The 24712-nt window shown below is 42.4% G+C and overlaps 1 protein-coding gene across 1 annotated transcript in view; it reads right to left on the minus strand.

The window, feature by feature from the left end:
* Positions 1 to 9528: 9528 nt before the first annotated feature.
* LOC145399091 (protein mono-ADP-ribosyltransferase PARP12-like) overlaps positions 9529 to 24712 on the minus strand; it is a 28241-nt gene continuing 13057 nt past the window's right edge. The window contains exons 3-5 of the mRNA XM_080271841.1: positions 22305 to 22405; positions 13946 to 14095; positions 9529 to 11912 (exon numbers count right to left, since the gene is read on the minus strand). Of these exons, the coding sequence (XP_080127967.1) occupies positions 9984 to 11912; positions 13946 to 14095; positions 22305 to 22405 (2180 nt within the window). The 3' untranslated portion in view covers positions 9529 to 9983. The remainder of the gene's footprint in view (positions 11913 to 13945; positions 14096 to 22304; positions 22406 to 24712) is intronic.

Consider the following 24712-nt stretch of genomic DNA (forward strand, 5'->3'; position numbering starts at 1 on the left):
CGCACCCACCCACTCCCAGCCTAGCCAGGGCACTCTGGACGCCTTCGTGTGGTCTGAGGGCTCTGATTTTGTGCCAGAGGATCTGCCCTTTGATTCCACTGGGTGTGGGATCCAGGCTGACTTCCCTGTCCCCGAGGGTGGTGAATGCTTGGACTACCTGTTGGCCTTCCTGGATGACGAAGTAATGCAGCAGATTTGTACCGAGACCAACAGGTACGAAGGACAAGGTGCTGCAGTTCGTGAAGGTGAAGGTGCAACGCCATCCACGTCGCGGATGGCAGCATGGGTTCCAGTGACGATCTGAGAACTATTTGTATTCATCGGCTTGATGCTTCTGATGCCACATAACTGGAAGCAAAAGCTCGATGAGTACTGGAGTGTTGACGACCTTTGCCCCACACCCATCTTCAACAAGTACATGACTCGGGATCATTTCAGGCAACTCATGACGTACCTTCACTTCGCAAACAACAATGAGCCTTCCCAGACTGACCCCCTATGGAAAGTGAGGGAAATCTTGAACATGATCAAGGACAAGTTTATGATGTTCCTTCGGCCCTTCAAGAAAGTAGTGATCGACAAGTCCTTGGTTTTGTTCAGGGGCCGTCTTCGGTTCGTGCAGTATATTCCTAGCAAACGCCACCGCTTTGGAATAAAGTTTTTCGTGCTGTGCGACTGCAAGATGGGGTTCATCCTAGACTTCGTTATCAACACCGCCAGCAATGTGGACTTGGACAAGACCAACCCCCTTGGAATCTCTGGCTCTGTGGTGAAAGTGCTTCTGGAAAAGTACTTCAGTGGGAATCATGTCCTGTATACGGACAATTATTATACAGCACCCAAACTCGCCAAGTGGTACCTTTCAGAGCATGGCGTCGGCTCCTGTGGCACTGTCAGGAGCAATAGGGCACACTACCCTGCCTTCCCCGAGGCTGCAAGATCAAAGCGGGGAGACATGCACCTGAAGAAATCAGAGAAGATGCTGGCGATACGGTGGCACGACAAGAGGATCGTCAATATGCTCACCACAGTACACAAGGGGGAAATGCAAGCCACAGGGAAGGTCGACAGAAGGACTGGCGATCCTGTGATGAAGCCTGATGCTGTAATTGACTACAACGTCAACATGCGGCTGGTGGATAAGTCCGATATGATGATCGGAGAGATTGACTGCCTGAGGAGGAACCGGCGCTGGTACAGGAAGGTGTTCTTGCACTTGCTGGATATGTGCATGCTGAACGCCTTCATCCTGTATAAGATCAAGAACAGGAAGCCAGGTAACTACTCTCTCAGGCGGTTTTCAAAGACTTGTGTCTACCAGCTGCTTCAGCGTTTTGGGCAGGTACTGCCATCAGGTGCCAGGCGCCACTCACAGACACCTCCAGACCGCCTACAGTGCCAGGACTACCTTCAGCAACACCGCCTGGAGCCACTGCCTAGCACTGCCAAGAGGGGGAAAGCACTGAGGAGGTGCTATGTTTGCAGCCACACAAACCGGCAAGAATGTACTTTTAGACGTACCTCCTTGCAGTGCAAAGAGTGTCAGATTCTCCTGTGCGCTTACCCATGTTTCTTTGACTACCACAGCCTGAGTAGATATTGAAAATAAGGGTGGAAATATGTAAATAATACTGAGAGTGACAGTGATACTAGTGCTTAGTTTTCTTGTACGTACTGAGAGTGACAGTCAGTTGAATGTAAATTAGTGTATGTAGTTGTAAAAGCACTGACAGTGACAGTGATTTCAGTGTAAATTATTGTACATAGTAATAATATAAGTATTGAGAGTGACAGTCACTCCAGTGTAAGAAGTTGAAAGCATATTTTTCTATTCTATGTTATGACAGTGACAGTTTGGTGTGTAGGAAACATTATTTTTATAAGTAATGACAGTGACAGTGATGAATTAGGCACTAAACTGACAGCGAGAGTGAAAGTGAGCGACAGAAATGAAGTGCGAGCGGTCGACAGGAATGAGAATAAAGTGACTGGCGTAAGGCAAAATAAAATCGCGCCGCGGTGGTCTTTCTCATTCCCGCTTCACAATACTGGCAGTGACAGTGATTTTTATGGCCGTAATAGTGACATGCGAGCCTTTGGGAAGTACTATGATGGAAAATAATGTAGTATACGTGTTTTTAGCTGTGAAAAGGGAAATGTTTGTTCAGTGACGGGAAGAACGCCGCCGCGCTGCATGTCAGCCGTACGCTCCGTTGATTTTAGCGTTATTTTCAGTGCTTATTGTACAAATACGGATTCCAAACTACCTGTACGTTGTAGTATAAAGTGTACTGTGACAGACTGAGGCTGTGGTAGAGGGGAAACCGGGTTGCTGGAGGTGTGAAAGTGAAGATTTTGTTACCCAACTTTGCAAGTCTCCACAAGTCCTTGGGTAGTCCACGAAGGCTCAACACCTGTCTCTGGAGAAAGCTGAATGTAAGTACTATCTGCCATAAAAATTATAATGTTCTAGGGTAAAACTCTGATTTTTGGCAAATATTTTCCTACGGGTACTCAGACCGCGATACAACCCCGCCACAGGGGGGGGGATCGGCTGTCGATGGCCGCGCTTTAGGGGTTAAGGAGCAGGTGATGAAGAGGAGGACCTATGCACCCTGAAGAAAATGTAGAAGATGAAAAACCAAGCAGTGAGTGATGCCTTCTACAGTAAGATCAGTAGAGTGGTGGTTGAACAGGGAGCTACTGACAGATGAGATAATGAACAGTACAGAGCTCTCAAGAACAATCCCTTGAGAGTTATTGACTCGGTGTGTGGATCCAAGCAGTGAGTGATGCCTTCTACAGTGAGATGAAGTAGGGTGGTGGTTGAACAGGGAGCTATTGACAGAAGTGTTAATGAACAGTACAGAGCTCTCAAGAACAATCTCATGAGAGTTATTGACTCGGTGTGTGGATGAACAAGGGGCCCTCTAAGACATAGGTTACATGTGGCTAGTGGGAGGAGAAAAGAAGACTTTTCCGAGAACAGAAAAGGGGAGGTAACAGATAGGAATACTTGGTTGGCGAATGTGGGGCTAGAAAGGAAGTATACAGGGCAAAATATAAGTCTCAGAGACTCATTGGATAACTTAAATAGCACTGAAAGGAGGAATATGGTATTTAAGATGGCAAATCAGATGAAGACAGAAAACAGGGATATCACAGGTAAGCAGTGTGTAAAGAATGATGAAGGGGAGGCAGTGATGGACAATATGGATATTAAGACGTCTGGAGGGAGCATTATAAATGGTTGCTGAATGAGAAGCTTGAATGGAAGAGGGAAAGTTTGGGGCCAGAGAAACCAGTGTATGACCCTTAGCCTTTGATGCTGCTACTGTAAGCTGGGCAATAGGCAGGATGCAGCTGGGGAAGGCAGTAGGTATGTCTGGGTTCACTGCATATATATATATATATATATATATATATATATATATATATATATATATATATATATATATATATAAGTTCCCTGACCATCCATGTCAGCTACTGCATGACAGTATTGTGATACCAACTCTAACTAATGGAAGTGAAGCTTGGACCTTGTTGCCTTGTTGGAGGGACACAAATCAAGAGTGAGAGCAGTAGATATGAGTTATTTGAGAGGAGCATGTGGAGTCACATGGAGAGACTGGCAAATGAGGAAGTGAAGGAGCATTGTAGTGTGGATGTGATAGGAAGCATCAGGAGAAACACACTGAGGTGGTTTGGCAACAAAGAGAACATGGAAAACGAGAGACCAACGAGGAAAGTGTATGTAAGTGGGGTGGAGGGAGGGGGGGGAGGCCAAGGATGAGGTGGAGGAATGGAGTGGAGAGGTGTATAAGAGAGGGGTGTGTGAGCTGGGAGCAGGGCAGTGAAATGACGGTGTACAAGGTGACATGGAGGCGATTTGTTTATGGCCACCCCTTATGGGATTAAGCCATCTGGTGATATACAGTATGTGTATGTGAGTGAGGTGGAGGGCGGAGAGGGAAGGGGAGGCCAAGGATGAGGTGGCAGGATGAAGCAGATAGGTATATAAGAGAGTAGGGGCATGAACTGGGAGCAGGGCAGTGAAATGGTTGGAGACAGGGCAACATGGAGATGATTTGTTTGTGACCACCCCTTACACGATTAAGGCATCTGGCAATAGAAAGATAAACAGACAGACAAACCAAAATGATTTAGCAACAAAGAATTCAGCTTTGTGAACACTTAATAACACAGGAAGCCCTCAAATAATGCATCATTTTTCAGCATGTTTTTAATTTACGTGGGAGGTGAAATCCACTGTTCCAAATGAAGTTAGGAACAGTACTAACCATGAATAGTGTGACATCACTCTTAGCTTCAGCAGAGTGCAGCATCACTCCAGGACTGTGTAACTGTTCCCTATGTGTGTGTGTTGGGGGGGCAGGGGGGGGCAGTCCACATGCATGCACTGTGCATGTGTGTGTGTGTGTGTGTGTGTGTGTGTGTGTGTGTGTGTGTGTGTGTGTGTGTGTGTTCTTACCTTACCTAATTGTATCTTTACAGGAATGAGTCAAGCTCGTATTGTCCCGTGTCTTAGACCATATTTATCGTACATATCCTTAAATTTGTGAATTGTTTTGGCACACACTATTTCATTCGGTAGTGCATTCCATTGATCAATTGCTCTGTTTGGGAAACTGAATTTCCTTACGTCTTTATCACCTCTCTTCTTATGCAGTTTTTTGCAGTGTCCTCTTGCTGATGCTTCTCCATATGTTAAGTAATCATTTATGTCTATTTTCTCCTTTCCTGATATGCACTTATATAGCATTATCATGTCACCTCTTTTCCTTCTCTCCTGTAGTGTTGGTAGATTCAGTTTATTTAGTCTTTCTTCGTAGCTTAGGTCCCTTAAGCTTGGTATCCATCTTGTAGCGGCCCTTTGAACTTTTTCAATCTTGTCTATATGCTTTTTGAGATGAGGACTCCAGACTACTGATGCATATTCCAGGGTTGGTCTAATGAATGATGTTATTATCCTTCTTAGCATGTCTTCATTTATGTATGTGAATGCTATTCTCATATTTGCAAGCAGTGTATACATGTTCCGTACCTTCTCGCTGATGTGGTCAGCCGGAGATAGTCTGTTATTGATAATCACACCTAGGTCTTTCTCTCTTTCTGATGTGTATAGGGTTTTATTTCCTAACTTATAATCCCAATCAGGTCTTTTTCCACTTTTACCAAACTTGATTACATGACACTTGTCCACATTGAATTCCATTTGCCATGTACTACTCCATTCATGAAGTTTATTTAATTCTTCTTGTAGCTCCCTACAAGAGTCTGTGCTAGTAATTCTCCTTTGTATTTTTGCATCATCTGCAAACATATTCAGATAGCTCTCATTTCCAGTGTTACTGTTTATATCATTTATGTACACTAGAAACATGATTGGTGCCAGCACCGAACCCTGTGGTACTCCACTAGTCACTTCTTTCCATGATGAGTAGTTTCCTCTTAGTACTGTCCTCATTTCTCTTTTTATGAGAAAGTCTTGCATCCAACAAAACAGTTTGCCTCTAATTCCTCCTTGATGGTACAGCTTCCATAAAAGTCTTTGGTGTGGTACTGTGTCAAAAGCTTTCTTGAAATCTAAATAGATACTGTCCACCCATCCTTCCCTTTCCTGTATTGTGTTTGTTACTCTGTCATAGTAGCTCAACAGATTAGTAACTTAGTAACACATGATTTTCCTTTTCTGAAACCAAACTGTCTTTCTGTTATCATACTGTGTTCTTCTAGATGATTTACCCAAGCTTTTCTTATAAGTTTTTCTAATACCTTGCTTACAACACTGGTCAGTGATACTGGTCGGTAGTTGAGAGGATTTTGTCTATTTCCTTTCTTGAATAAGGGGACTATATTTGCTTTTTTCCAAATATCAGGTAGTTTCCCTTGACTCAAGGATTTCTTGAAAATTAAAAATAATGGTTTACTTAACTCCTTTGCACATTCTCGTAACACCCAACATGAAATTTCATCAGGACCACTTGCTTTTCCTCTGTCTAATCTACTTAACTCCTCTTGTATTACTTTTTCTGCTATTTGTATATCTGGTAGTATGTGTGGACATGCGTGTTCCACATATTCCCTCTCAAAATTTTTTTCTTCTGTAAAAACTAATTGGAAATTCTTATTTAGTGCTTCACAAATATCTTTCTCTTGTGTATAAGTGATTCCCTCGTCCGTGATGGATTGTATTATATCTTTTACTTTGGTTTTGCTTCTGATATAGCTGTAAAACAGCTTTGGTTGGTCACTACTTTTATTTATTATATCCTCCTCAAACTGTTTTTGGGCTTCCCTCCTTATTCTTGTATAGTCGTTTCTTGGCTGTTTGTAATTATTATACGCCCTTTCACTATTGTGTCTTCTGTATCTATTCCACAACAAATCTCTTCTTTCTTTTGATTTTTTACATTCTGTATTGAACCATTTCTGTATTTTCTTATCTGCTTCTTTGTGCTGTGGGATGTACTTCTGGACTCCTATTTCATAAAATTCACAAAATTTTTTATATACAGCATTTAAATCTTGTCCTCTAAGCTCATTTTCCCAATCAACTTCTAAGAAATACTTCTTTAGGTCTTGATAATTTCCTTTTTTATAGTTTAGTCTCTTTTTGTAACTGTCATTGCTGTTTACTATGTCATATGCTATCCTGAAGTTATAATTTAGTACTGCATGATCGCTTTTGCCGAGTGGAGGGTGATATATTAAACTGTCAATGTCATTTTCTTGCCTAGTAAATATTAGATCTAGCACTGAAGGTACATCAAGTCCTCTTTTTCTAGTGGTTTCCCTCACATGTTGCATTAAGAAAAACTCTTGTACGAGATCCAGGAGCTTTTGGTCCGAACAGCTTTCTTGGCTATTTATATCTAGAGTATTCCAATTTATATTGGTATTGAAATCCCCAGTTTGTATAATTCTTTCCGATTTCTCTTCCATTTTATGTAGCAAGGATCTTATACTCTGAATTGTATTCTCTGCCAGGTCCTCATATTCGTCTCTTTCCCATGTGTTTGATCTGGGTGGCATATACAAATTGGCTACAATTACTTTACCTTCAGATGTGTCGATCTCTACTGCAATCAGTTCTACTTGTGATGGTATATCTAGGTTTATTTCCTATTTCCTTGACTTTTAGATTTTTCTTAGTTAATATTATAATTCCTCCTCCTTTTTTTAAATTTCTGTCTCTTCTCCATATATTGTATTCCTCTAAGTTTAGTATGTCATTGGATATCCTTGGTGTTAATTTTGTCTCAGTTAGGCATATTATTTGTGGTTCATTTTCTCTGACATAATCATTCATCTCTAGTAATTTAGATACCATTCCATCCACATTTGAGTACATCAACTTTATCATCTTGTTTATATACTTGTCATGACATGGTTCTACTAACTTCCTCCTTTTTCTTCCATCCTGTTTGTGTACCACTTTCGTACCTGCAATCCTATTACTTTCTAAAAAAATTTCTTCTTGTCCTCTTCTGATCTTCCCTCATTTTTTTGTCTTTGCTTCCTCCCTTTTCTCTTTCAGTAATTCCAGTTCCTCTTGTGTTAGACATCTTTTTATCCATACATTTTTGAACTCCTCTTTTTCCATAAGATTCTTTGCATTTTTTAGTATCTCTTCCACAGTGTTTACACTCTGGAAAGTCACCTTTAGAGGTCATGTCTTGCTTTTCTCGTATTTCCCTAACCTTTTGTCTTCCTCTATGTCTTTACTACAGATTTCCTCTGATACTTCTTTCAGTAAGCTCATTACATTTGCCATCTCCTTTTTGTCTCTAGTGATTTTGTTTTTAATTTCTTCCTCTTCTATACCAGTGATTACTATTGATTTATTTATTTCTACTGAATCTCTGACTAACTTTGGATTGTTTTGGATTATTCTTTTCACTTCCTTTTTAATGCTTTTTTGCTCCACCCTTGTTTCTAAGTCTTTCTTTACTTTCACCATTTCAGCATACATGATTTCTACATCATTTTTGTAGCTTTGCACAGCTTCATTCACCTGTGTTATCTTCTCCTCAATATCACTGCTCTGGTCCATAAGACTGCTTGCTTGTCTAATTGTCTCTGTGTCATTTTTTAACTCTTCCATAACACTCTCGTGATTAACTACTGTACTTCTCATTTCACTCACTTTCTTCCTAAGGGTATTCAATTCCACTGTTAGTTCACTGATGGTTGTGTCTTTCTTATTGGCCTCCCTTCCCAGTTTTTCTATCTCTTCCTTTTGCAAGTGCATTTGTTTCTTTATTTCATCAATTTCATTTTTGAAAGCCATTTCTAGTTTGTGTACACGTTCAACCAGTCTATTGTGAGTCTGCACTTCAACCAGTTCTTGGTAGAAATCATCATTTTGCTTTTTACTTTTATCCCTTTTCTTTTCCAAATTTGTTTTACTGAAGTATGTATCCATTTTGTAAAACTAAATGAACAGAGTGTGTATTTACAAAGTATGCACGCTTTCCCCATCTTGCTGTAGTATAAACAAACCCAGCTGACTCAACGCATCGTGGTTCTATGTTCTGTTTGATCCAGTCTTATTTACTTATTATTTCTTTTCCTTTTAATAATGAAAAATCATTTAGTCTAACCTGGTACAGAGCTTGACTCATTCAAAGATACTTATTTAGGTAATGCCTCTGGCCGTGTTGAGCTGGTATGGAGTGCCGGTACAGACATCCACCTCCGACGATGCCGTGTGTGTGTGTGTGCGTGAGAATTACAATATGTATATATTGCAGCACAGTACTGTATATTGTAACAGTTATAACATTTGTTGGTTTGGAAGGTGTTTTGGGTAATTTTGCAAGAGACAAGATAAAAAAGATGACTTTGGGCAGGTTGCCAGTAGCAGGTAGGTCTTAATAGTGGTTTTCCTGTATTGTACTTGATTAACATAAGTCTGAATTTCAAATACTTGATTATCATAGTTTTGGTTAACAAGGCTGCTTCTCCAATAAGGTACCTGCATCAGTGAAGAACCCCTTTTACAGCTGTGCTATGCACTTTCAGTATACAGATTACAAAAGCACTATATAAATAATAAATACAGTACAGTACTTCATTAAGAATGTACATAATATCTGATCAACTATTTTACAAGTATTGCATTACACCATGTACTAAAACCTTTTAGAACCATTAAATACATTACTGAATTTGTCCATACTGTACTGTATATATAAAAGTCCTTAACCTCTATATGCCGACTGTCAGTCAGGACTGATGCGAAAAGGGTGGACGGAGACTGCCAGGTGTCGGTGGGAGTTGCAAAGGTATTCCCGCCACAGTTTGAAGTGGCCGCCATTTGATCTCGTCACCAAAACATGGGGAGAGACTCCCACCACCTCACTCAAGCGTACCTCAGTCTTCTCTGTGACTTAGCCAGGTGTTGAAAGACGTTTTCAGGAACTTCTCATCCACCCATCATGCTTCTACCCATGGATACTAGGAAAGGGCTCCGTGATAGTGTCATAGGGCATGCCCTGGACACCAGTGTGTCTAGTTCATCTAGTAGTGGAGAAGTCATCACGCTGACAGTGAAGCCAAAGACATCCTGCTTCAAGCACCAAAAGTTACTCATTTTCTTCACATCCTTACTCATCAATACGACCACCTGGAGACCTGGGGATACTTTCAGTCACAAGAAGAAGAGTTGGTGAGTATGGATGTCTTTCATCTATTTCCCTAAATGCTATACTTTCCCAGAAATGAAGGGCTGAGAAAAGGCTATTTTGGGAAATACTGCCATACTGAGGGGGCAGCCTCACCCAAAATAATGCCAGCGTCAGGGGATCAAGTACAGTACTGCACACAGTAAAAATTAAAAGCTTAATGTTATGTATATCAACTGCATATAAAGACATTATAGATGTTCCTGAAAACTGTATATCTTGTATAGCAAATAAAACATTTTTAAGCAAAAGTTTCATTCAGAATATTGTCTACCACCAGCAGTTGCTACTATACTTTACAATGTACATTGGATAATATTCATCTCTATTGTACTTCACAAATATCTGGGAATTTGCTTTGTCATTACAGGTAGTATCAAAACGTCTTGCAGTTTTAGGGTTGAATGGTGGATAGTCCATTTCACGGTTTCCAACTGTCATGGATCCAACTAGTACACAAACAACAAATACTGCCTTCTCATTGTTCTGACGTTCACTGTAACTGTCAGATATACGTGCCATATTTGTGAAGTAAACCCCTTGACCATACAAATGTCCAACATTACTTCCATACAGCCTCCAATCCAAGTTAGTACTGCAGATCTGATCAATGACACCGTGTTTTGTACCATGAAAGAGATACTGTTCATTAATGCTAGCAACATCACCACCATACAGTGTCAACATTTGACGTTTTTTATTTTGGTAGGCCTTCCATAAATGATCATTTTGTATTCTCTTGATGGATGTTATGGTTACACCATTCATGGAATGTTTCATCAGATTCTCTATAAATATGAACTCAGATGTAGCAGGCAACACAGAAAATAGCATGTACTTTTTGTTTGGTGGTAATGACATGAAAAGCTCATCAAACTTAGTTTCTACGCTCTGCACCAATGTAGATGCAGGTCTTCTCTGTACTTTACGTTGTTTATGGGTTTTCTCATTTCTTTGTGTCATACTGTTTAAATCTATCTCATAATACTGTCCACCAGCTTCAAAGTTATAATACTGTCCGTTAGAGAACTGTTTGTTCATTTCAAACTGATCAGAGAGAGACAGTATAAATAAATTATTTTGGTTTCCACTACCATACTGCTTCCAGGAGCCATCATCTTCCTGCCAGTACCACAGCCATCTTGTGGCAATGGGAAGGTCTGATGTGACATCTGACAATGTAGACAATCTCCGGACTTGCAGGGAGGTATTACCAGAAATGAGCTTCATTTTATTCATGTCAATATGCCACGAGTTTTCACGAGACAAGAGATACTGTAGTTTTTTAAGTCTGTTATTTGATCCAGGAAAGTGTTGCAATGGAGGAAGCTCAACAATATCCACTGAGGCATGGCAATATGCCTGTTCAAGAAAGTCACTCTGTTTATGTGAAAACTGGACCCATTCATTGACGTCATGAACTTCCCACAAGTAAGGCTTGGCACTGTGAACAAAGGGACAAGGCTTTTTAGTACACCTTTTCATAATATTAAACATGCAAATACTATCATTACCTTTCTTTGTTTTCCTTTCTTTATGGTTATCTTGCAGTGCTGCTATTATTATATCATCTGCCAAGTGCATATTACCCATAAATACTTTTATGATCTTGCTGTTGTGTGAGGACATGAAAGTGTGATCAAACCGACAGTTGGTACGTCGGCAGTCCTTCAAGGCCCAGAAACTGCAGACATGCAGCCTCCTGCACAGAGTAATCTGACAACCATTTTTTGAGTTATACTGTGGACACACTCGTAGGCCAACTTTATCCGCCATCTTACGAGAATTTTGAATATCCTGTGCCTCCTCTCTCTCACATTTAGGAACAGCAGGGATGATATAGTTATTTACTAAGTGCTTTGTTGTTTGTCCTGCAGGCTTAGCAACTACCGGTACCTGTTTTGCCACACACGAGTTTTGGGTTGAAGAAACAGTATTTTTTACTGCTGAATATGACGCTGTCCTACGAATCTGATAAGTAGTGTATGTGGCTGAGTGTGTGGAGCTGCTTGGTGGCTGAAGAGAGGTGTATGTTGCTGAGTTTGTGGAGAAGCTTGATGTCTGATCATCTGATTGAACTGGAGATGGTCTTGATGGTGGAGGTGGTCTTGATGGTGGAGATGGTCTTGATGGTGGAGATAAGTCTGTTGGCCTCTGAGGTCTGCTCCCCGTACTTGACCAGTTGCCCATATTGGATACCTGAAAATATTTGTGTATTAATTACTAATACAATAAATGGAATACTTAAATTTACGCTTCAAGAATTTATTTCAGTCACCTCTTCATATTCACATTTTTTTTTTTTTTTTTCATACACTATCCCAGAACAAAGGTTCTTAAACCATCTGAAAGCACACCTTAAACAAGCATATTCTAAAATCAGATAATGTTTTGTGGCAATGCAATGGGCTTAGAAAATTACAATACATTAAAGCAACTGAATGATTGACTACATGGCAGTTTTGTGAGAGGGCTATGCACAGAGTTTTGCATTCATGGAGATGTTTGTAATGCAACTGATGTAAATACAGGCAACCAACTGTACTGCAAATAAATATCTCATGCATAAAATAGTGTACAGTGACCCCATGGTTATCGTGTGTAACTGGTACCGAACATGGAGCGTGATAACAGAACTGAGTGAAAACGAATACATAAAACCTGGGGCATTTATCTTACCTGGTACCAGGCACCCCAACTGCAAGCTAATTTATCTTTTTACAACAATTCAAACCCACTAATACATACATAGTGTTCAGGTATGTACCACAAACACACATAAGTATGGTCAGGTTAACAGAAAGTGATAACAGGGGCACAATAAGTGAGAATATTTAATCTGCTGCCAGGTACACATGCCTAATCGAACCCTTAACCAGCCACTCATCTTGTCCGTAACTGTAGATTCACTAAAGTAAATGTACAGTTTAGATTAAGCAGCAGCAAGACCTTACCAGTTCAGCTTTTTTTCTTAAAGTTTGCTTTCCATAGTTTTCTGATTATTATTGAGGTATGCAAAGTTTACAATCCCAAATGGTGTCACAGAGACAAATGTCAACTTGTGGTGTGCCGAAGACAGATGGATGCCATCTTAAAACACTATTTTTGGCAAAAAACTACTCTGATCAATCTACTCACTTGATGAAGTGCTGCCTACTTCTTCCTTCACCTTTATCAATCTTTTCTGTTTCTGCCATCCTCTCTTCCTATTTCTCCCATCTTTATCATCACTTTTAATTACTATTCATTCCTTTTCAGGTAGCTTTACATTGAGCGACAAGCCTAATGGTTCCCTGTATGCCAGGATTTACAATGCTGGGTGGTAACCATATAACCAACCCATGTTATTCCTTACGTTTCAACAAGTGGGTTTGGCCCCTCCCCGTAAAACAGCTAAATCAAAGTCAAACGGCCATCTCTTACAGGATTATGGTGTCTGGCTACAGACATAGATAGATAGTGCTGGGTTATCCAAACTAAGCCTAAATTTTTGTAACAACACAACCTACTGTATTTCCTGCCATAAAATGTGCACCTTCCCATAATGAAATATTGCTTCTCACACACACACACACACACACACACACACACACACACACACACACACACACACAGTGTCATGGTTTGGGATAGGCCTAAGGCTTGAGGTGACTGGTTAAGGCCACCAACAGTCAGAAGCAGATCACTCAATGGTCATACTAATTACTGGCATTAATAGAAATTTCAGTAATGCAGACTTAGATGAATGTGTATTGCCATAAATTATGGGAATGTTGGTGACAGGGACAGCTGGAGCTCCAGTTTCACTAGCTACCAGAATATCTGACCATACTCTTTTGCTGACCTTTTCAGTGTGACACTAACATAGCGAGCAGACCAACATACTCTCTCAAACACTTTCCTGTAACTATCTAATGCACTACCCAACATGCGTTTTACATATCACACAACGTACCCCACAATGTCACAGGGATTGATGCCAGCAAGGCCATGAGGCCAGAAAACTTGGCCGCCGCTACCTAATGCCGGACCTATTGAAAGGTGGCGTGACGCGGGCTCCACCAACGTAGTTTTGGGGGCTAGGTTGGAATGGAGTTCGGATATATGCTAGAGAGTACAAGGCATTGCAGTTCCTAGGCTGCCGCTTCTGCCCAGTAGAGAAGTGCCTGAACCAGGGAGTAGCACCCCAGGAGGCTGCCCAATCAGTGGATGTATAATAGCTAGGCAGTTACAGCGCCAAGGCACACATGGAAGGTGTCCCTGTAGCTGTCCTGGCAGGGTGCCCTGAGGCCACTGACGCAGCCACTGGTCATGACTGGTGGGCTATGGGTCCCAGGTCCCATGCCTGGACTTGGGACTTGCGAGTGGGAGGGGCCTGTGGTCTGTGACCATTATTTTATTACCAATTATAAAAAAAGGAGGAAAATCAAAGTAAGCCTGAGGAAACTAAATCACCCAAGATCAGAGTAGCATCATGGAATGTGGGTAGTTTGAGGGGTAAAGTGGGGGGAAGTGGTCAAGGCACTGAGTGGGAGGTGTGTGGATGTTGAATGTGTGCAGGAGGTTAGATACAGGGGAGGGTCAGCCAGAATGATTACCAGGAGGATTGTCGATACAAGATACTTTGGTAGGGTAGGGCAGATGGATATGGCAGTAGTAGTAGTAGTAGTTGTTCCCTAGGCAGTCTGGCCAAACAGCCCCAAGTCCCTCAGGAAGGCCATGGCCGAGACCGGGCTTTCCCACAGAGCTCTCAAAGAGTGTATGTTGTGTTGTTGGTGAAGGTGATTGTGTGCAATGCAGTCTTCCATAATGTGCTTAATAGCATGGGGTGCTGTGTTGCATCCTGGACAGGCATCAGCAATGGGGTCATCCAGCCTCTTCTGGTAGCTTAAGAGGGCTGGATGGTGCCAATATCTCAGCCTGGCCAGGCAGACCCTGTCCTCACGAGGAAGACAGGATGCAGAAAGGTGGATGTCAGGAGGCTGTGCATGCAGCTGTGTGTTATCTTTAACCCGCCCCGTCCCGTCGACGTACAGGTACGTTGCAACATTTTGCATTTGCCAGTCCCGACGACGTACTGGTACGTCGTGCAATTGCAAGGTCCCTAATTTGCACAATTTTCAATTTTCGTGCGTGATTTTACGTACATATACACGGGACACCTTCCTATATTCCTCTACAAGATGCCAAGCAGGGACAATGCCTTACACCGCATAACCTCCCCCCTCCCCCCCTCACGCCATTGTCTCGGCAATTCACCTGTTACCAGTGACCTGGCCAGTAAAGATATTCAGGGCCAGAGTGATTCCCCAATCGATGACAATGTGAAGGACAAAGTTTACATAGCATCAGAGCAAGAACCAGTCAGAAATAATGATCAGGTAATGTGGCAAAAGAAGGTCAGGTATGGTGATGAGTTAGTGAGTGAAACAATGCTTATAATGCCTATATTACTGTTTGAAAACCAATATACACTTGTACTACATATAAATTCGTACCAAGTAAATAAATAAATATCGTTTATGAGTGGTGTGAAATAGTTACCCTCCCACAGAACTCGTTTTCTTTGGTGCCAGCCTGTTAGAAAACCCAGTCAGGTAAGGAGGTACTGGTACCTGGATCGAGTATTTTAAACCTCAGGTGAGCGATTTCTCTATGTATTTTTGATGTTTCTCACCAAAATCGAAAATACCTCGGGATTGGGGGGTGTCACGAGGTGCGAAATAGCTCGGGACGTGACGGGTTAAGTGACTGAATGGAGCAGCGAGTGATCTGAGTGTGGATATGCTTCTGGAAGCTGGTTTGAGGTGGGCGAGGGGGGAGAGATGACAGTATTTGTGTATGGTATCGTGTGCTGGGTGTTGTTTTGATGTTCCTTGGTGTGGGTGGATGTGCTGACATGTACTGTAGTGGATGTTGTGGGTTTGTGGAGGCTGCAGCAAGAAACTGGGTGCCTCTCATGTCTAAGTGATCCTTGACTTTGAGGACTTTGGTTTCTTGATGTAGGTGGTCTGTGGGTGTAGTAGCTGTGCAGCCTGTGATTATTTTTAGAGCCTTGTTCTGTATGGTCTGTAGAATGTTGTAGTGTGTTTTGGTGAGGTTAGAAGCCCAGGCAGGGCTTGCATAATTCATCACTGAACATATGTATTGTTTGTATACTGTGGTGGTGGTTTCTTTGTTGTGTCTGAATGTTGTACGGGCAAGTGACCTCAAAGCATTGAGTCTTGGTGTTATTTTATTTTTAATGTTTGTGATGTGTTTAAATGACATTGATGTATGTTACACCAAGGATTTTGGGTGTGTGTGTGTGTGTGTGGTAGGGGAGTGTTGTTTATGGTGAGGTGTGGGATGTGACTGTGTTCTGCTGTCCAGTTTGTGAGAAGTCACTGTAGATTTGGCTGGGGCTATTTTGAGCCTGTTTGTGGTGAACCATTCGTGTAGTGTGTTGAGGTAAGGTTGAATGATGTGTGCAGTTGTGTTTGCATTTTGGTGAGTACATGTGTTATATCTGCATAGGGAGCTATGTGTATCTGTGGTGTGTGGGGTGTGGGTACATCGTGCTTGTAGAGGTTAAAGAGTATAGGGGACAAAACAGATCCTTGGGGGAAGCCGTTTGTGAAGTTTTTGATGTTAGAAGACTGACCGGCAAATGTTACGTGTGCACATCTGCCTGCTAAGTAGTTTGCCAGCCATCTTTCTGTGTTATTGTGCATGTTTGTGTTGAGTATTTTGTTTGTGAGGTTGTGGTGGTGGATGGCATCAAAAGCTTTGCTAATGTCTAGTGTGATTAGGAGTGTTCTGTGTGGTGGCCCAGCTGAATTCATGCCATCAAAAACTCTCTGTGCAAGGTCTGTAAGAAGGGTGTTTGTGGAGTGTAGTGGCCTAAAACCATGTTGTGACTGGGCTAGGGGAATGTGAGGTGTGACTAGTTGTAATATCAGTCGTTCAGTGACTTTAGAAGGGGTGCAGAGGAGTGTGATGGGGCAATGTGAGGAGGGTAATGTGGGGGTCTTTGTTGGGTTTAGCGATAGTGATGATACTGCCATGCTTCCAGATGTTGGGTATTATGTTGTGTGAGTAGCTGTAGTTTGATATGTTGGTGAGTGCTTGTATGCTTTGTGGTCCTAGGTGTTTAAGGTGAATGTTGCTTACGTTGTCTGGTCCACAGGCAGATGAGTGCTTGAGGCTGCTAATGATGTGCTTCGTCTGGTTGTAAGTGAAAGGTACGTAGTCTGGGTCTGTGGGGAGCTGTCTCTTAAGTCGGATGATATGTCGGTCTTCGGCATGGGGGTTTAGATGGATGACTTGTGAAAAGTGATTGATGAGAGTGTTTGCTTGTTGTTTGTTTGAGGGTATGGTGTCTGTTGTTGTGATGGCAGTGTGTGATTGTGTGGTGTTGCTGTTGGAAAGTGTGATGCTGTTTAGTGTTTTGCAGAGTTTGCTGATGTTTGTTTTGTGGTCAGGTGTTTGGAGGAAATTTTTCCAGTTTAATGTTTGCTGTTCTGATATTGTTTATTTGAGTGTTGAGTTCTTGTATTTGTTGTACGGTGTCTTGTGTATGGGGTGTTGGGGAGTGTCGCAGTGTGTTCCGTTGTCTGATGAGGCCTTGAATTTCTGGTGTGAAGTTGGGGTTGTGTCTCTTTCTGTTGCCTCTAGGGATGTGTCTTTTGTCTGCGTTTTGTATAATCGTATTGAAAGTGTGCACAGCGGTGTTGATGTTTGTGATCGGTGTACCGTTTAGTGTTTCGAAATGTTGTTCTGTTTCAGTTACAAAGGCCTCCCAGTTGGCTCTCTTATAGTTAGTGTATGTGTGTTTGTGGCCAGCTGGGGTGATTCTGGTTTTGGTAGTGATGATTGGGAGGTGATCAGAACCTAGGGTTTTGACCACTCCCCATAATGTAGTGGAAGCGAGGTTTGAGGAGCAGAAGGTGATGTCTGGGGATGATGGGAGGAAGAGGGCTTGGTGTGGGATATGGGTATGTTGGTCTAGATTGTTGAGTATGAAAAGATCATCTGTCTGGGATTGTAGTACCAGCCCTCTGTCTGTGTCAGGGTTGTTGATATGCCAGGCCGATGACTTGGCATTGAAATCACCACCCAGGATGATGTTGGGTATGTTAGTGATGTGGTGTATCTGTGGAGAGTAATTGTGTGGTACTGTGGGGGACGACTGGGGGGGAATGTATATGTTAGCGATTGTTATGTGTGATTTGCTACCAGTGCGTATTTTAACTGATTGTATTTCTGTTGTGGTGTCATGTGGGGGGAGAAGTGACGTGTTTGCACTGGTATCTGCAAATTTGATGGATTTGTGTACCAGGGTGATGAGTCCACCGCCACTGCTGTCGGCCCGGTCTTGTCGAATGGTGGTGAAGTTATGATATGTCTGTGTTTTCTGTGCTCTGTGTATTTTTGTTTCTTTTAAGATGGCAATGTGTATGTTCTGTTGTTTGATGAACTGTGTGAGTTCTTGTTTTTTGGTGTTTATGCCATCTACTCCTGGGGGTTGGGGGGTTTCAAGAATACTCCCCCAGTATCCCTGCTTGTCGTACGAGGCGACTAAAAGGGTTGGTGGTGGGTTAGGTCCCCCAGCCCGTAAAAAGAACTAACTAAACAAGCGAATAAAGCGCCTCGGACCAGGACGGACCATACGTTGACGACTAAGGAACGGACAAAGGACATTCTAAGGGTGAAAACTTGGAATGTGAGAGGAGCGAATGATGAAGTGAGAGATTGTTCAGGTGCTTGAGGATGCAAAAGTGGATATACGTGGATTGACTGAAACTAAATGGAAAGGTGAAAGGGTGAGAGAATGGGAATATGGTTTAGGTGTATGTGCGGGAGTCAATGAGAATAAGAGGGCAAGAGAGGGAGTATGTCTGATGATAAGCAAGAAGTAGAAGGAGAATATAAGAGTGTATGGAACAGTGGGTGCAAGGATTGTATGGGTGAGGATGAAAGTAGGTATACAAGCGTGGGCGATTGTGTGTGTGTATGCTCTGACAGAGGACCGAGTGGCAAGAGTGCAAGATGAGTTATGGGCGAGAGTAGAAGCATGTATGGACAAATTTGAGAGGAGCGAGAGAGTGCTTTTGATTGGAGACATGAATGGCAAAGTTGGGAATGTACGAGTGGATGGAGTGGTTGGTCAGTGGGGTGTGCCAGCTGAAGTAGATGGGAATGGTAGTGCTTTGGTGGACATCTGTGCTGGTAAGGGGTTGGCAATAGCCAACACCTACTGTCGGCATAAGATGATCCACCGGTGTACATGGAGAGTAATGAAAAGAATGGATGGTGAACTTGTTGAACGAAAGGCAATGATAGACTATGTGTGTGTGGATGAGCGAATGAGAAGACAAGTGTTGGATGCAAGAGTTTGGAGAGGGTGGGAGAATGGAGTCTCGGACTATTACTTAGTGATGGCCAAGGTAAAGCTGCAAAGAAAATGGCTGAGGAGACGAAGGGGAAGACAGAAGGTAACAGCTTCTGTGAGAAGAGTGGAGAATTTGCAAGATAGTGAGAGAATGGCAGAGTATAAGAGCATAGTGGAAGAAAGATTGGGAAGGTATGAGCTAGAGCAGATGGAAGGGGTGGAAGACGTATGTAAGATATTCATGGAAGAGACAGGTGCAGCGTGTGAGGTGGTTTGTGGAGTAAGGAGGAGATGCAAGGGTGTGCAAGGGACAGCATGGTGGAATGATGAGGTGAAACGAGCTGTAGAACAAAAGAAGAAGGCATATAGTGAATGGTTAGCGAGTAGAGGTAGGGAAGAAGATGAGAGAGAGAAGAGAGAGATATAGGTGAGCAGGGGAAGGGAGGTGAAGAGACTGGTGAAGGAGAGTAAGAAGAAAGTGGATGAAGAGTTTGGGAGGAATCTTAGTGTGAAATGGAGGGAGAGTAAGAAATTGTTTTGGAAGGAGGTAAAGAAAGTAAGGCAGTGTGAAAGGGGAAATAGTAGGGAAGTGAAAGATAGGAATAATAGATTGTTGGTGGAGAAGAGAGAGAAATTGAGGAGATGGAAGGAGCACTTTGAGGATTTGTTGAATGTAGAGAGAGAGAGCAGTGCGAGTATAAGTGGTTGGGGAATGGCTGGGAGAAGAGATGAGAGGAGGGAGGAAGAGATCAGTAGGGCAGAAGTAGTGGAAGCAATGAAGAAGATCAAGTTGGGAAAGGCCCCAGGAATTGATGGAGTGTATGGTGAAATCCTGAGGTATGGGGGTGAGATTGTTGTGGAGTGGATATGGAAGTTGTGTAGATTGGCTTGGGAAGAGGGAAGGGTTCCAGAGGACTGGAAATCAGGTATAATTGTTCCTTTATACAAAGGAAAGGGGGAGAAAGAAGTATGTGGTAACCATAGGGGTATTTGCCTGCTTAGTGTGACTGGTAAAATATATGGTATAATACTCATTGATAGGGTTAGGCATAAGACAGAGGAGCTAGTTGGAGAAGAACAAGGGGGATTTAGGAAGGGAAAAGGGTGTGTAGATCATATATTTGTTCTAAGATGTTTAGTGGAGAAATATCTAGAGAAGGGAAAGAAAGTGTGTGCTGTCATCATGGACTTGGAGAAAGCTTATGACAGACGAGATAGGCAAGGTATGTGGAAGGTATTAAGAATATATGGAGTGGAGGGGAATTTGTTGAGTGCTGTGAAGAGTATGTACGAAGGAGCTAGGGCTACGGTGTGAGTGGATGGTGAGCTGAGTGAGTTCTTTGATCTATATGTGGGACTGAAACAGGGTTGTGTGATGTCTCCATGGCTGTTTAATATATACATGGATGGGGTTGTAAAGGAGGTGCAAGGTAGGGCAGTGGATGTGGGGGTGGCCCTAATGAATGAGGGTGAGATTTGGAAGATTCCGGTGTTGCTGTTTGCTGATGATACAGTATTGTTGAGTGAAGATGAATGGGAGTTGCAAGGTTGGGTGAATGAATTTGGGACAGTGTGTAGGAGGAGGAAGCTGAAAGTTAATGTAAACAAAAGTAAAGTTATGGTGTTTGAGAGGAATGAAGTCACAATGTACAGTAAGGTTGGATGGTGAGGATATGGAGAATGTGAGTGCATTCAAGTACTTGGGTAGTGTGATGCGTAAGGATGGAACTTTGGGGGATGAAGTGCATAAAAGGGTACAGCAGGGAAGGAAGGCTGTTGGTTCACTGAAAGCAGTGATGAGGAACAGGGAGGTAAGTATGGAAGTTAAGAAGTCACTGCATGATAGTATTGTGATCCCTACCCTGATGTATGGAAGCGAGGCGTGGACTCTGCAAGAGGGGAACAAGTCAAGAGTGAAAGCAGTAGAAATGAGCTACTTGAGAGGAGCATGTGAAGTGACATGGAGGGACAGGTTGACGAATGAAGAAGTGAAGGAACATTGTGGGGTGGATGTGGATGTGGTTGAGAAGATTAGGAGAAATACACTGATTTGGTTTGGACATGTGGAGAGAATGGAGAATGAAAGACTAAGAGGGTGTATGTAGGTGAGGTGGAGGGAGGGAGAGGGAGGGGTAGATCGAGGATGAGGTGGAGGGATGGAGTTGAGAGGTATATGAGGGAGGGGGGGTGAGCTGGGTGGAGGGTAGTCAAATGGTGGGTGACAGAGCGACTTGGAGGAGTTTTGTCTGCGGCCACTCTTTGCGGGATTAGGGCGTCGGGTTATAGACAGATAGTTTAACGGGGCTCGAGTACCTGGATATGGCAGTGTGGGTGTGTTGGTTAAGGAGAAATGAGTGGAATGTCATGAAGGTTTGAGAGTGAGTAAAAGGAAAATGGTAGTGATAATTCTGTTCGGTGGGGTCACATTTTCATCTATAGTGACATATGCTTCACAGGCTGTCCCTCCTGTTGTCCTCAAGAAATGTGCTTCTGTGCTTACACCCTCCCTAGGTAAACTCTTTCGTCTTTTGTCTATCAACTTGCACCTTTCCTTCTAGCTGGAAGTTTGCTCTCATTCAGTCTGTCCCAAAGAAGGGTGACCATTCCCATCCCTCTAACGATCACCCAACTGCTTTAACATCCTGTGTTTCAAAAGTTTTCGAGTCTATTCTTTAAAAAAAGTTTTGTCGTTGCACTTGGCATCTCAAAGGCTTTCGATCGTGCCTGGTATAAATCTTTAAATTCCAAACTGCCCTCTTAAGGTTTCTATCCTTCTATCTGTGCTTTCATCTCCAGCTTCCTTTCTGCTCGTTCTATCGCTGCTGTTGTGGACGGCCACCATTCTTCTCCTAGAGCTATCAATAGCGGTGTTCCTCAGGGATCTGTTGTATCACCAACTCTCTTCCTTATATTCATTAACCCCTTAGGGGCAAGCGACTTTAACAATTACACAACTGTGTGGGGCGGCATACAGGCATACGCCGGTTTAACAATGCAATTGGTTAAATAAAAAAAAAAATGGCTAGGTGAGGTATCGTATCCCGGGGTAGACTTAATATGTAAAGTGTACAGGGATGCGTTTTTGAGCCTCGGAATTCCCCCCCAACCAAGTCCTAAACCCACCTTTAAAAAAAAAAAAAAAAAAAAAAAAAAAAGTCTAAATGGCTTAACAGCCATAAAAGACACTAACCTAAGCCTAAAACCAGTGCCTGTCTCACTTGTACCCAGTCAAGGTAACTGAAGACTGTGATCTCCAACTCGTATTCAAACTCGGAAGCAGCAGCAGCAGCACTGCATACAATCCCACTATCAGACAGTCCTGGGACAATTAAATACACATGTTATGCATAATAATGTATGAATGACGCAGAACCATCCAAGGTGCTACTTGTTGTGACGGAGAATTGTTGACGTTTTGATAAGGAATTCTCTTGACGGGGAATACAATCGATGATGTGATTGGGACAGCCATTTCAACGGACCCTCTCTATGTCATTTTTGTTACTGTTCTTGTTGTTGAGCTCCTTTACTTTATTCTCTCTTATTTTCCAACATTTTTTTTTAGAAATTCCTTCATATTTTCAAAGTGTTTTTCCCTTGAACAACCAGAATGTGAACATGATTTGTCGATCAGTGATGCGATTGGGATAGCCTTTTTTAACAGACCCTCTTTGTCATTTTATTTACTGTTCTGGTTGCTGAGCTCCTTTATTTTCTCTCTTATTTTCCAATATTTAGAAATTCCCCTGTACAGTGATGCCTCATTTATCCGGACATACACCCACCGCAAATTGACTGGGGACCTACACACAGAATTGCTATGGGAGAGTTGTCTGTCTTTGTGTTTCCACCTCTACCAAGTGAGTTTTTTTGGCCAAGAAGTAACTGGCAACTCCTTTGGTGTTGGCGAGAAGTGGTGAAACACTCAGCACATCAGTGCTTGCCCAGAAGTGAGACTGGGAGTATACATTCTTGTCACTTTGAGCTTGCACCTCCCTCTTTTTTCATATGCATTACTGTTTACCCTGTTATTTTCCTAGAGTCGAGTTGTCATGCCTGGAAAGTACTGCTCAAGGGATGAGAGGATCCATATCATTGCATGGAGGCAGGATAATCTCCCTATCAACACGATTTTTGAACGTACTAGACGCAAAAAATCGACCATAATGAAGATACATGCTGCAGCGCGCAGCCTGCCACCTAATGTACCAGAGCACAAGCATGGCGGTGGAAAGAAGAGGACGACTTCCAGAGGTACAGATACACTTCTGAAGAGTGAAGTAATCAAGAATCCTTGACTGACAGCAGCAGAATTAAAGAGAATGCATCCCCAGCTGTTACATGACGTCTCAATTCAAACTATCCAACACCGCTTGCAGAAGGAGCTGGGTTTGCCAAGCCACACCGCAGCCAAGAAACCACTTCTCACTGACCACATGAAGAAGCAGCGCATTCAGTTTGCCAAGAAGTGTGCACACTGGACATCGGATGAGTGGAGAAAAGTTATGTTTTCTAATGAAAGCACATTTCAAGTGTTCCAGGTGCGTTTTGCCAAGGTTCGTCGCCCTACCTCCCGTAGTCAATATGACCCTGCTTACACAGTACCGACTGTTAAGCATCCACAATCAGTAATGGTATGAGGGTATTTCTCAGGTGAAAAGGGAAGGGGAAGCCTCTACTTTCTTCCTAAGAACTTGGTGATGAATGTTGGCCAGTATATTCAAGTTCTGAAAGATCATTTGTTAAACTTTTTGCTATTCATGGGTGCGACTTTTTCATGCAAGACTCAGCTCCATGTCACAATTCAAGAAAGGTGACAAAATGGCTTCAGGATAATCGGATTGAGGTCCTCGACTGGCCTGGCAACATTCCAGATCTAAATCCGATAGAAAACTAATGAGCAAAGATGAAGAAAATCTTGGCAGAGAAGAAGACACCCAATCTGGACAACCTTAAGACTGAACTGACAAATGTTTGGTGCAAAGAAATGTCCTAAGATTACTTTAGAGATCTATGTGATTCCATTCCAAAATGCATCCAACTGGTTCTGAAAAACAAGGGAAACATGATTTCATATTAACGAATTGCATTTCATGAACAAACATTGTGATATACTATGATTTCTGAGCTTTTTAATACCTTGTGGGGGGAAGTCCTAAGTCAATTTGCGGTAGCTGTAATAAAGTCAAAGCCAGTCTGGGTAGTGGCAACATCCGGATAATGAACACTATTCCCCTACCATACCCAGACCCTACCTATACTCAACCTCCAACCTAACCTACCCTATTTGTGCAGTACCTATGCTTAATTTGGCAGTGTTTTCAGGTCATTCAGGCATATTAAGACATCAAAACACACAAAGGAATATCCAAAGTAATGATAAAGACCAAGAAAACCATGCAGAGAAAACACTGAAAACCAAAAAACACCCTACCTATACATTATTGCATGTACAGTACCCCTGCTTATTTTGGCACTGTTTTCCGGTCTTTCTGCCATCTACTGATATCAAAACATATATAAGATTATCCAAAATAACTTTCAACACCAAGAAAACAATACAAAAAAAGAAAACTGAAAACCAAAAAACACCCTACCTATACACCACTGTATATACAGTGCTCTT

The sequence above is a fragment of the Coenobita brevimanus genome, chromosome 47, assembly GCF_032717465.1.
Source record: "Coenobita brevimanus isolate Jiangsu-jjx chromosome 47, ASM3271746v2, whole genome shotgun sequence".
NCBI classification, from domain to species: domain Eukaryota; kingdom Metazoa; phylum Arthropoda; class Malacostraca; order Decapoda; family Coenobitidae; genus Coenobita; species Coenobita brevimanus.